We start from the raw sequence: 13,097 nt of genomic DNA on the forward strand, positions 1-13,097 counted from the left end.
TGCCTTCTACATGTCCCTTACTAGTTTGCCCAACCAGATGCCTGAGCACAGGGTGTTAAAAGGTGTGTTTTTAAATAAACTTTTTTTTTTTTTCTGTTGTGATCAGATTTTATGTCTTGGATTGTCTGTTAAGATTCGGTCATAATTAGCATTATTTGTAATGATTTAAAACGTCCTTCTGAAACGGTATCAGCTTTGGGAAAAAAAGCTCTCAATGTAGTGCAAAACTTTAAAGCAATACACAGACTCTGGACCCCATCCTGAAAAAAGAGGAAACACTTAAATGTCCCAGTAGTTTTAGTTGTAAGAATAGCTCTGTATCTTCTATCCTGATCTTTTGGGCATGTGACTAACTTTGCTCAATGAGTGAGTCTATGAGACTATACCCATTGGTAGAGTTTTTCGTATGTTTAAGTGCTTGCAGGATGAAGGCCTAAACTTGGGCTTCTTTCACAAGTAGACATACTCAAATGAGTAAGAATTTGCAGGACTAGGCCCTAAAATAGTGAAGAGAAATGCTAATGTACATATAAAAATAGGTGCTACAATAAAATATTTTTTATATTTCATCAATAAGTTATTTTCACTAACCAGTTATGGATCATATATCTCTGCACTTTAATGATTTGCCCACATCTACAGTGATCCTTTTAAAGATCATAATATATTTTAATTCAAAAGTCCAGAAAGTATACAAACACATCCTTAAAAAAAGGAAACCTTGTATTAAAGTTGGGGTGTGCTAATATCTCCATAAAAGCCATTTAGACTCGCCCATGGATAAAAGGGGAAAATGTGCGCTGCACTCTTCAACCAGAAAAAAAAACAAAATTAAACAATGTCTGTACAAAAACCTAAAGTGACCATGACTTTCATACTTGTAACCTGAATATGACCTGACAAGACCCTCCTGCCACCTTCCCCCAAGCATGCATGGATACACACACAATGGCAGTGCTGTGCCCAATGTATACAATAGGTGGTTTCTTACTTCCAAACACACTACAAACTGAGAAAAGGGAAAAAAAAAAAAAAACACAACTGAAAATAAACAGCACACCCTTTCATATTCATTCCCCAAAGCTGAAAAATCCTGTGCCAAGGCACTTCACCCTACAATAAAATGAATTAAAGGGGGGAAACAGGAGGTGGGCGAGGTGGGGGGAGGTCAGCATTTACGTTTCTTTGTTTTGCGTGTGGTTGTTAAATACAAATACTCTAGAGAAGGAGCTGCTGTGGCTGGCGGGAGGATCGGAGGGCAGAAGGGGGAGGGGGGCTGTTTCTCAGAACTGGCTGAATGTGGTCTGTTTTTCCAGCACTTCGAGGTAGTCCGGCTCTGCATTTAGTTTTGCTTTTAGCTCCAGGTACTCGTTCCTGTTGGGCTCTACATAGACAGTACTCGGGGGGGTGTAGAGCACCGTCTCCCGGAGCCTGCCGTCCCCCGGGCCCGGGTGCAAGTACTGTGGGGCACGCCTAAGGTCATAGTTGGGGGAGTAGGTGTATGCAGCGGGGAGTTTGGGGTAGTCGGGGAGGGTGGACCCGGCTGTCCCCAGCGTGGAGGACGAGGAGTGCTTGTCGGGCTCCAAAATGCCCCTGTAAAAGCGGTCGGCGTCTTGTACCGGGGACAGCAGCTCCTCCCGCGGCTCGATGGTGCTCACGCTGTACGCGGGGCTGCGCACCGGCGCGTCCTCCCCGCCGGGCGCTGCCGGCGGCGGGGGGCCTGGAGGAGACGGGGCACCCCCGCCGGGCTGCAGAGGGTGGCTGCTGTAGGTGACCTTGAGCTCGTGGAGGTCTTTGTAATCCTCGCCCGCGTTACCCTCCCGGGAGCGGTAGATGGGGTTTTTGCACATGTGGCCCAGGGGGTGCGGGATGTACTCGTAGACGTGCCCAGCGGGGGTCTTAACTTTGGGCAGCGCCGCGCCCCCCCCGCCGGCTCCGCCGCCGCGGTGGGACGGATGCTGCTGGAGGTGGGGATGGTGGTGGTGCTGGTGGCCGCCGCTGTAGACGCTGTACTGCATGTTGAACGAGCTCACGTCGGAGTTGTTGGTGCTGGCGTGGTCGCCCTGGCCCTTCTTGCGCCGTTTCATCACCAGGACGAAGAGCCCCGCTGCCACGAAGACGGACATGATAAAGACCAGCAGCAGACTGAGGATCAGCACCGAGAGCGGCACCGAGGAGCTGCCGCCGCCAGCGCCGCCCGCGGGCGCGGAGCCACCCGCCGCCGCCGTGCCGTTGAGACGCACGGTGGAGGAGGACGGGGTGGTCCTGGCCGGCAGCTGGCCCGGGGAGGGCGTCGGGGTGGAGACGACAATGTCGGAGTAGTCAGGGCAGAGCAGCTCAGCCCGGACAGCCCGCATGTCGCTCTGGGCAAACTTCTTCGGGGACTCGCAGATGACCTGGTCCACCAGGACACCAGTGTTGAGCTGCTCCAGCCACAACTTCATGCCCACCACATCGCAGGTGCAGTCCCAGGGGTTCTCGTGAAGGTCTATCTGCAGCAGGGATTTCAGCTGGTCCAGCACCCCACTCACGGGCAGGTAGGAGAAGTGGTTGCTCCGCAGGCTCAGCCTGTAGAGAGACAGACCAGAAAAAATGTTCCCTGGCAAAGACCTCAGCAGGTTGTTGTTCAAAAACAAGAGCTGAAGGTTGGGGACAGATTGGAAGGTGCCCGCCTCTATCTCCCGGATGACGTTGTACTGCAGGAAGAGGTACTGCAGGCTTTGCAGCCCATAGAACAGCTCTGGGCTCAGATGCTCAATCCGGTTCCCATTCAGATACAGCCTTCTCAAATTAGTTAAATCCCCAAAAGCCCGGTCCTGAATGACCGAGATACGATTATTGCCCAAATGCAGCAAATCTAGCCCAGTGGCATCCACAAAATCTGCCCTGCGTACCAGCGCAATGTAGTTTTCCGTCAAATACATCTTCTTAGGATTATAGGGTTTGGGCTGCAGTTCAGAAATGCTCTCTATCTTTCTCTCCTGACAATTGACATTGAGGCCCAGGTCAGAAATCTGCAAGTTGCAAGTGCAGGCGGTGGGGCACTCCAAAGGCACCGGGGATTTGGTCTGGTAGGCAATGCTGGGGCCATAGTTGCTGTATCCCAGGTCTTTTGAGGGCAGGCGTGAGGTGGGGCGCACCCTCGTCTTGTTGGGTTGGCGGGTGCCTTTGGGGGGCTTCAAAGGGGATTTGTAAACAGCTGAAGAAGAAGTGGCCACGGAGTTGACCGAGGCCGGGGTAGTGTGGAAATACCCTGTAGTGCTCAATGGTGTCTGCGGTCGCATTTCATAATCTGAAATGAGCCTCCTGGGGCAAAGCTCCTGCTTGGAAACTTCATCCAAGTCTCGACCATGTAAGCGGAAAGGAGTCTCACAAACCACATCTCCCACCAGAGCGGAGTAGGAGATACTGTCCAGCCAATCCTTTAGAGAAATCAATTCGCAAGAGCAATTCCAGGGGTTTTCCTCCAGCTGCAGCTCCACCACTTTATCCATGTGCTGCAAAAGGCCCACATAGGGCAACAGCTTCAGCCGGTTACCCCTCAGGTCCAGGTGAGTTAAGGGCACAAAACGGAAAAGGTTGTTGGGCAAACTGGAGAGGAGGTTATCATTGAGAATCAGCACCTGCAGCAAATGCAGTTTGCTGAAGGCATTGGGTTCAATGACACTAATGTAATTGTAATCGACCTGTAGGTATTCCAAACTCTCTAGCCCAAGGAAAGTGTCATCCCGTAAAAGTTCCAGCTTGTTGTTGTTCAGGTGCAGCCTCCTTAAGCCTCTCAGACCATGAAAGGCCCCAGTTTCGATGTCTTGTATGTCATTGCTCCCGAGATGCAAAATTGAAGCCCCTGTGTAATTGACAAACTGGTTCGGGTACAGCCTGTTCAAAAGGTTCCCGGACAACAAGAGGTGGTAGACAGGGAACCTTGGTGGACTGATCTCAAAAAGGCTGATGATCCCTCGGTTTTCACAGCTCACCGTTAAGATGCTGTCCTTCTCCTCACAAGGACAAGCATTATCACAGATTTCCCCATAATATTCGATGCTTTCTGCCCATGAAAGGACTAGCGATGTTAAAGCAAACGCGATCGTCTGCAGCATCCAGATATGCATTTTTTTTTGTTGAGGTCCTGTTCTAAAGTTACTGTAGAACAGCAAGCGTACATTTTATTCCCTGTAGGATAAGGAGAAAAAAAGAAAGAAGCATAATAGCACAGCCCCATAAAATTTAAAATGGAGACATAGTTTATGTATATCTTCACTAGGGTAGAGAATGCAGAATTGTTAAGCAAAGAAAAAAAAAAACCAAACAACTGTCACTTCTAATTCCCACACTTTCAAAAACTGGATGACATGCATTGATTAAAAGGTTGATGGGCAACTCCTAGCCAGTCAAATGCCTGTGGTGCTTAAAAAGGTAAGGTCAAAGCAGGAATTATCCTATTTCTGTTCATGTGGGGTGCATTTCAATGCTTCCTTGGATTTCTTCTTCATGACCAGCCCCATAAATATACATAAAATGGCTGTCAGTTCAGTTTCACGGTTCTAATTTAAGAGAATAAGAAGCACCATTTTACGAGGTTTCCCACCTCCCCTGTTACCCGACTCCCCCTTCCCTTCAGAACCTCTCTGGTGAACAGCGCACCAAGGTCTTCCCCTCCTTCCACCTCGGTTTTTAACTGGTGGTGGAAATGCCATGGTAAGAATTCCGAGAAAAACACTCAGTGCTGAAAACGGCAGCTTAATTCAACAGAGAGCACACTGACACATTCCCCACATCACACATTCCTTAAAACTCTTCTATGCCTTCCCCCCCCATCTCTACATTTACAAAGCACACACCCACCCACACAGACATGCACACACACACGCCCCCCCCCCACCTTACTTTTGTGGAGGAATGCTTCAGTAATGAGATTAAACACGTTAACCTCCTACTTCAGTGCACTTAACAGTTCACTTTGCCAAGAGAAATTCTGTATCTTCTCACAGTAATTTTAATTGATTTTATGATACATACCACCCCCCATGAGTTATGCACAATAAAACAGAGCTGACCACCAAGGAGAGGTCTTCGGTTCTTACACACACATACATACACACAGAAAGACACACAGACTTAAAGGAAATGTTTTAACCACTCACCCAAAATTTGTGAGAAATGTAAAACACACGGATCATCTTCATAGTCTCAGCCATATCTGACATAGCGCTTATTCCCAACGTTCTGCAAAACTAGCCTTGTAGAAGTGGAGAGATCTAAATAGGTCTCATGGAAATGTCTCATCGCCAACACTCCAAGCATCAGAGTTACTGATTATAAGCAGCAATGACTGTCAGTACTCTTCATCCTTTAGGGGAGAAGACACCCAGGCTGATTAAATGCCAAGGAGAGGTGGAAGGGAAACCCTACCATTGACCTACGTCAGTAATTTAATACCCAGATTTCACCTAGCTGCAAACAAATCCCATTTCCATTCCTTCTTTCAGTCTTTCTGACTCCTTGTGGCTTTCTTCTACTAGCCTAAAAGCAGTATGACTAGGGAAAATAAAAGCACTGTGTGTCTCAGTAGGGGAAGACTAATAAACCATCCAGGCTTAAATGCTGGGATATTGGAGCAAGCTTGTATTTTCTACTGTCCACCTCAGAGCTCCGATCCTCATGACACAACTCTGCTTTGGAGGAATGCATCCAAAATCCCGGGAAGTCTCAGTACTGCAAGACATCTCCTGTGGCATCAGGTTCAAGGCTGCAAACCTAGCACTTGCAGCAAAGGCAGTCATGCAGCAAGAAATCAGAAGTCTGTGAATCTCTCTCTGATTCTGACCAGACGTCAACTGGATCGGAATTACTCAAAGCAAAAGGCTTCACTGCATGAAGGCAGCAGAAATATCACTCAAAGGCATGTATCTAGCATATTCTCTCTCAGCTTGATCAGATCCATTCATCCATTAACCAACACTTCTTCGGAGGAAAAAAAAAAAGCCTTTGAAAACCTGCCTGGTCAATGTTCAACTCCCAGGCATTTTACAACTTTAATTCAGTTATGGTTAGTAAAGGAGGCAAATACAGTATTCCCTCTGTCCTCCTTTCTCCCTTCCCCTGAAAAAAAAAGGAGGGTGGGGGAGGTAAAGAAAATAAAGTTGTAGCTGGCTGTATGCAAGGTTGCAATCCCGCCCTGGAAACCCTCTGTGATGACTGCGTGCTGCTGTTCGCCAGCTCCCTACAGAGGTTCGGATTGGGGGGGGAAGGGAAGATGGGGGGGTGACGGGGGAGGGGAGAAAAGGAAAGGGGTTGCTTGCATCGGGATTTTTCTTGTGTGTGGGTTGTTGTTTTTTTTTTTTTTCCCCCGAAGAGTTCAACCCTTAGATTACCGCACTGCATATTCGGCTCGAAGCAGCTTTCAATACAAACGACAGCAGCAGTAGCAGCCCCAGCCGGGCATCGCCGCCCCACCGAGCAGCACCCAGAGTTAGGAGAAACGGATTGGGGAGGGGGGGGAACAGGGACGTGGATGGAGGAGGGTTTGGGGGTGAAAAGCAACAGCCAAGGAAGACCGGTGGGGGGGGGGGGAGGGGGGTAGTAAGAGAAGCGGAGAAAGAGAGCGCGAGAAAAGTAAGCCCCGGTACTTACTTCGCCCGAAATCCCCAGGGCCCAAGCATGGTGGCAGCCCATAAAGATGCCTCCCCGCTGCGCGGGCGCTCCGCGGAGCCGCCGGGGCGGCGGCGGGTATATGGCAGCAACCGGGAGCGCGGTGAGGAGCGCGCAAACACCCCCCGCACTCGGGCGGCGCTGAAACACCAGCGCTCGCACAGGGGCGCACACAAACACACACACACACACACACACACGCGCACACGCGCACACGCGCACACGCACACACGCACGGGAGCGCGCACACGCTCGCGATCTCACACTCACACACGCGCGGGAGCGCGCCCGCCTGCACGGGCAGCCGCGGGGGGCGTGCGCCCCCACCGCACTCCGGCACGCGCCCGCACGGCGGGGGGATGGTGGGGGGAGGATGGGGGGAGGAGACAGGCCAGCGAAGCGTCGCGATCAAACCGCAGTCGCTGAGCGCAGCGGGGAGGATGGGGGGGGAAGAGAGCAGTGGGAGGGGAGCGAGGGCGGGGCGACGGCGCTTTGCGGGGGGCTGAGCGGGGCGGGGGGTGCTGAAAAGAGAGGGGCGGGAGAAGGAACGGGAGTGTGGGGGAGCCGCGGGGAAGGGCGGCCGTTCGAGGCGGTGCGGAGGGCAGCCGGCTCCGCTCGGCGCCGCGCATCGGTACGCGCGGTCACGGACACGCCAGGCACGCACATGCCGATACTATCGCTGCTCCTCCCGTGGTTTGCTCGCACTTTGCCCGGCACGGGCCAACTTTCCCCGGACGCTGGCCCCGTTCCCCCCCGCAGCCCTGCCCCGGGCTGTATTCCCGGCAGCCCGAGGTAGGGAGCTGGCGGCAGCGCCGCCTGCCCCATGCTCGCCCTGCAGCGCTCGCTGCCTGTGGCTGAGCGGCACGGAGCGGGTGGGGGGAGCCGGCGCTGCTGAGCGTGCGGGAGCCTCGGCTGCACCCGCGAAAACCGTGGGTAATTGCGTGGTCGCGGTGAAAGGAAACGGCGGGTTTCGTTGCACGCATCCCGCGAAAGCGGGGTTCCGGCTGTGCGTCGGGTTCGTTTAGCTTGTCCTTCCCCCTCTGCGCACTCTAGCCACGGGGCATAGGGGGGCGTGGTGGCGACTCTGCCGACGTCCCCCGTTCCCCTCCCCGGGGAGGCCGCGGGCTGCCGCTGCGGGGCGGTGAAAGGCGATGCTATGCCGCCCGGCGCCGCCAGGTGGCAGCGCAGGGCGGCGGGTGAGACGCGCGGGCGAGAGCGGGGCGGCCCCGCGGGAGTGGACAGGCCAGCATCGGGGGGTGCGGCGTTCCGGAGAGCGTCGAAGACAGGGAGCGAGGAAGTAGGCGACGCTTTCCTGGCTGTGCTGTCTTCGTTGGTTTATGGGAGAGCTACCGTTATTCTGGTGGTGTGCAGAACACGGAGGTTTTTCTGTGCGAAGCTGGCTGTAGCCGCGGTGATGTGTGATGTGATTTACGTTTACCTTTAGGTGTTTTAGTTTCCTCTGATCTTCAAAAGTAGAAAAGGTAATTTAATTGCATACACTCAGAGATGCGTATATGCTCGTATTTGTGTATTCATTATTGTTCTGCGCTGCGTATGTTTTAGTAGGTAAATCAAGTAGATGTTATGCATGCAGTAACACAAAGTACATCCCATGTGAACAGCGCATGGAATCTCGCTTTAGCTCAAAGGTAATGCTAGACGTAGTTGTGCCTTCATGGGTTTTCTAGTGCCCACTGAAGAGGGAAGAACACTGCATATGATGCGTGAATTCATCACGGGTGTATCTTCAGCAGAGCTCTTAAGACCTGTCTTAAACATCCCAACATGCTAAACCCAGGGATGATTGTGAAAAATCAGCTTTTTCTTGATGTTCAGCCTTCCCCAAAAGATGTATTCTTCTCTTTGCAAACATAATAGGAATGTGACTCAAGTCCTCCTTCCCTAGGCCTCAAATAAGCAAAATCTGGTGTTTAGATAGACAACAACATTCTTACATAAACCAGTTATATTTCTGACTTTGTAGAAGCTTTTGGAAAGCTTCTCAATGGGAGAAAGTACTTCTGTTATTAAAGAATTTATGATATTCCTGTTTTGATGCAAAACCAAGTTGATTCAGTGGAAGTTTTTGAATGGCTTTAGTCTGAGTTCTAAGATACTACTTTTGGGCAGGAGAAGAGTAGTAAACCACACTAGGCACTGCCCTCTGTTCCCCAACTTTAAAGCTTTTCTGATAATCCACATGAAATTTATGATGGTAATGGAATAAGCGTAATTCACAGGTAATAAATAGGGATGATTTATAGAGTTTCTTATGACTTTGATATTTTTGAAAAACATTTTTGTTTTGAACTAGTAATTCTGTATTTTGAATACGTGGGATTTTTTGCATATATGCTTCCGGTTTTCAGGCCTCTCATAGCATCTGGCTGTGTTTCCATTCAATTTTTCTTCCTGACATGCAAAATTAGACACACATAAATACTTTTTTATTCATAAGAGAGAAAGATATTTTAAGTAACATTGGCAGCTAGGCTGTGCTTTTTCAATGAAACTGTTCTGGAGAAGTTGACATTTCATAAACCTGAAATCGGGTTAAAGACTATCATGGAAAAGTCAGTATTGTACACATGTTTCAGTTTAATTATTCTGGTCCTGTGCTAATGAGATGTTTGAAAGTGTAATGAATAGAAATCCAATTTACTAAAATCTTATTTCTAAGTTGTTAGACTGCTAGATTATTCTAGTAGCACACACGAGGCTTAAATAGTTGTTAGTGTAGAACTATGATGCTGTTGTTCCATTCATTCTTATTCTGATTAACATTATATTTTTAGTAAAATGTCTTGAAGTTCTGTGGAGTTTTGCAGAATATTTATTTGTATATGTGTGACCGGCATGAAAGGACACAGCGCTGTATTCCTTGCTGATTTCAGCAAGGAATTAGACTCCATTTGAATGGAGGCTACATAGTCTGAAAGTATTCCTTACATTGGAAAGCTAGATCTGAATATTTGAACTAGAGCTGTCATCATAAACCTGAGCACTTGAGCATCAAACAATAGATGTCACTGAATTTATGAGAAATAAAGAGTTATTTATTACTATAGTGTGTTGCCTTTTGGTAAGCTCTCTCTCATATGCCTTTTATTAAACCAGGAGTTCCTAAAAACCTTTAAACTGAAAAAGGAAGAAACTTGGAAGTAACTCATACAGTCCTCATACGGAATACAAATAGAGGTATATGAATGAGGATGGAACAACAGAAAAGAGAGCTAAATGAAGGGATATGATGAATACATGGATTATTTCTACGACAACTTGTAACTCTACAGATTTAGCCCACTTGTATAGTACTTCAATCAGTAAGAGTAGCAGAAGCAGTTGATACAGTGTTTGGAACCAGACATTATGGGAAAACAGGAACACAGAGGTACCAAAGTAATGAATTAAATGCATTGGAACCAAAAAGGTGGTAAAATAATTTCATGTTAATGCACTAAAAACTGTTAAGGAGTAAAGACTGTTGAGCAATAGCGTGATAAAGACGTTAATTTTGAGGGTGAAGATGAGATAGTGTCTGCTAGAATGAAAATTATTCGGCAAAGGGTAGGAAAAAAGCTTCATGGGGATGCAATTTATTATGAATCTGCTGGTACAAATTTAATCTGTATAATAATGCCTACAAATACAGGAAAAAAGGGTAACAAGATCATATGATTATGCAGATTTTTGTGATTTCTCATAGGCAAATATCAGAAAAAAAATCAGCCAATGATGTTGGGGATGATATGAGTTTGAACACAGTAGAAGATAGCTTCTATGGAACAGACACTGAGCAAGTGAGAGGCAAGGATAACTTAGAATTTATTTTAGTTAATGATAGGATCTGCGGAAAAAAAACTGATGTCAGAAAATTGTCTTTAATCTGGTGGTTTTGAGCTTTTCCACTTCATGTGAAGTTGCAAGGCAGAAGAATGTGGAGGATCTATAACTGCAGTCTAGTATTAAAGAAAGGCAAACCGAGAAACAAAAAAGTTTAGTGAGATAGTCTTGAGGAGGATCATCAGAATTATTTTTCAGGTAAGGCATGATATTACTTTATGCAGAAAAAAAGAAAAAACAAACCAAAAAAACCCATCAAAGATTATTGAAAATTTACATTGGGGGAGAAAAATAACATCCCAACCCAAGAAAAAAAAAACAACAAAACACTTTGAAGTAACAGGGATGAAAAAGAATTCCCAGAAGGTAAAAATCTTAAGCAAGTTAATAAGGGCAAACACAAAAGCTATGAAGAATGAAAAAAAGATACTGATTAGCAAGGAGAAATCTGCATTAATAATAGGAAGGTATAAAACCAAACTGAGAATGCGGAGAAATCTTACTAACCAAAACTTGCACAGAAAATTGAAACAGTAAAAAAACTTCTAAAGCCATGCAAATAAAATGAGAACTGAAAAAGTGGGGTGGATGTTAGAGGATTCAGTGGGTATTAAGAATAAAGTAGGCCTGGACTAAATAATTACTGGAAAAGTTGCCTCTGTTTCTGGCAAGACTATGTATATAAATTTTTATGCATAATGAAAGTAGGAATAGGGCAAGAGAAATCACATCATCAGCATACCTGGTACTGTGTGACACAAGCATTTGGTCCAGAAAATTTCTGTCTTGGAGCGCTGAAACGGTCGACAGATGAACTGCAAGTCCAGAAGCAAGTCCAAAATTTCCAGTAAGTGTAGGCAAGGGGACAGTAGGTAATGAGAGGGGACATACTTGACTGGATACAAGTCTTTAGTGGAGTTTCTTAGTGACCAGTTTTGAGCTCAGTACTTCATAATACACTTATCACTGATTTCAGCATATAAGGCAAGCAGATCTGACTAGAGTTTGTAGACCATACAAAACTAGAGGTGTTGCTGAGAACCAGATAATCAGACAAGAAAAGTTGTATATATACTCATATGTATGTATACATGTATATATATATACACATACTTAACATATTTGTGTCTGTATTTATGTTGAGATACATATATATGTAAATATATATACACTGTATAAGCATTTATAAATTTATTGTTACTGTCAATATTTTACCATGACAATGTTTGTTTATAAATTTAATTAATTTGTATATATTTACTGTTTTATTTTGGCCTGGACTGAAAGGAATGGTGTGAATCTACAGACTCACGAGTGAAAAATTTTGCTGTAAAATGAGAAGCTCTAATTTTATACAAAATTCTTAAAATCTGAAGGTAGTGATCAATCAGTGACTGTATGTTGCCATTACAAATCAAGTACTGCTGTAAAGGGAAAAGAGAAATGTGATTCTACAATGTATTAGGCAGGGTTGTCCTAATAGTTGGGAAGGCGTTAATACTACTGTAAAGGATGGCCTTTTTCATGAGTTCCTGTTGTATTATGCATGGTTCGAGTCAAACATTCAAAGAAGATCTTTAAATGAAATTTAAAGATTAGAAAGAAACTAGAGTAATTAGGGCATGGAAAATCTGCCTACATACGAGACTTTTTTGTTTTTTTTCTTTTTAAAAAGGCACACATAGCCAAATACATATTGAAATGACACGTGATTTGTTACAAATGGATTTTCAGTTAAATACTAAAAAACAGAAAACGTGAACTAAAGAGTGATGTTGGCATGTCATCAAATATTTATATATTGATTATATAGCCTACAAATGTGAAGAAATTTATTGACAGACTTAAAAGTGATATACTAGAAAGGTCTTCCAGGTAGGTATCAGGCCAATAAACCAAAGCTGTTTTAAGGTAGAACTTGAAAAGCTTGCAGAAAAAGTTATGTAATTGAATGGGACAGCTTCTGTTAGGAAAGTGACATTTGTGCTAAGTTGGGAAGGAAAGGGATTTTTGAGGAAGATGGAATAAGGTTGTTCTACGTTTACACTTTATCTGTTCTCTGCCTGAGGGCTTACTGCAGGCGCTCAGGTCAGGAAAGATGTTTTCTCCCCTTATTGTATAATTTAGATCCTGAATTCTGTTAGTTTATTTCTTTCTTTTGTTCTCCTTTGTAAAGTGGGACATGTTTTAATTCATAGAACATTTTACAAACAATTTACAACATATTTCCCCTCCTATTGCAGGGGCCTCTGTACGTAGACCATTGGCTTTGCCCTTGTTCCTCTTTTTCCTCAGGGAATATTAAAGGTCTGTCTTTTGGTTGTTACTGCAAAATTAAAGGTTCTGAGTCAGTCTGTAGAGCGTTGTTTTTTTGTTATTGTTGTTTTTTGTTGTTATTGTTTGTTTTTTTTAACTGGATATCTGGTAATAGTATGGTAACCCACAACTGAGGGTATAAATACTTAGATAGTCCCTTCCAGCTCCTTGTTCCTGTGCTTCCCATTATACTTCTTATGAAAATCATATTCAACTCAGTTCCATTCTCCCAAAAATACTAGCTAAACTTCCAGCATTTTCAATAGGACATGGCATGGATTAAGTGA

The 13,097-nt window shown here is 45.8% G+C and overlaps 2 protein-coding genes and 1 long non-coding RNA gene across 3 annotated transcripts in view; all 3 read right to left on the reverse strand.

Annotated features, from left to right (window-relative positions):
• LOC133265042 (T-cell activation Rho GTPase-activating protein-like) overlaps positions 1-13,097 on the reverse strand; it is a 977,746-nt gene that overhangs the window by 343,182 nt on the left and 621,467 nt on the right. The window lies entirely within an intron of this gene.
• SLITRK5 (SLIT and NTRK like family member 5) lies at positions 90-4,165 on the reverse strand. The gene is given in 2 exon segments (XM_061445214.1): positions 90-4,118; positions 4,121-4,165. Coding segments are annotated over 2 exon segments (2,880 nt in total). The 3' UTR covers positions 90-1,283.
• Positions 5,144-6,973, reverse strand: LOC133265052 (uncharacterized). The gene is made up of 2 exons (XR_009741857.1): positions 6,634-6,973; positions 5,144-5,350 (listed from the first exon to the last, which is right to left on the reverse strand). It is a non-coding gene; the product is annotated as an uncharacterized LOC133265052 (long non-coding RNA).

The sequence above is a fragment of the Pezoporus flaviventris genome, unplaced genomic scaffold, assembly GCF_033815535.1.
Source record: "Pezoporus flaviventris isolate CSIRO_AGI_PZ_B2104156 unplaced genomic scaffold, CSIRO_AGI_Pfla_v1 ptg000003l, whole genome shotgun sequence".
Classification (NCBI taxonomy): domain Eukaryota; kingdom Metazoa; phylum Chordata; class Aves; order Psittaciformes; family Psittacidae; genus Pezoporus; species Pezoporus flaviventris.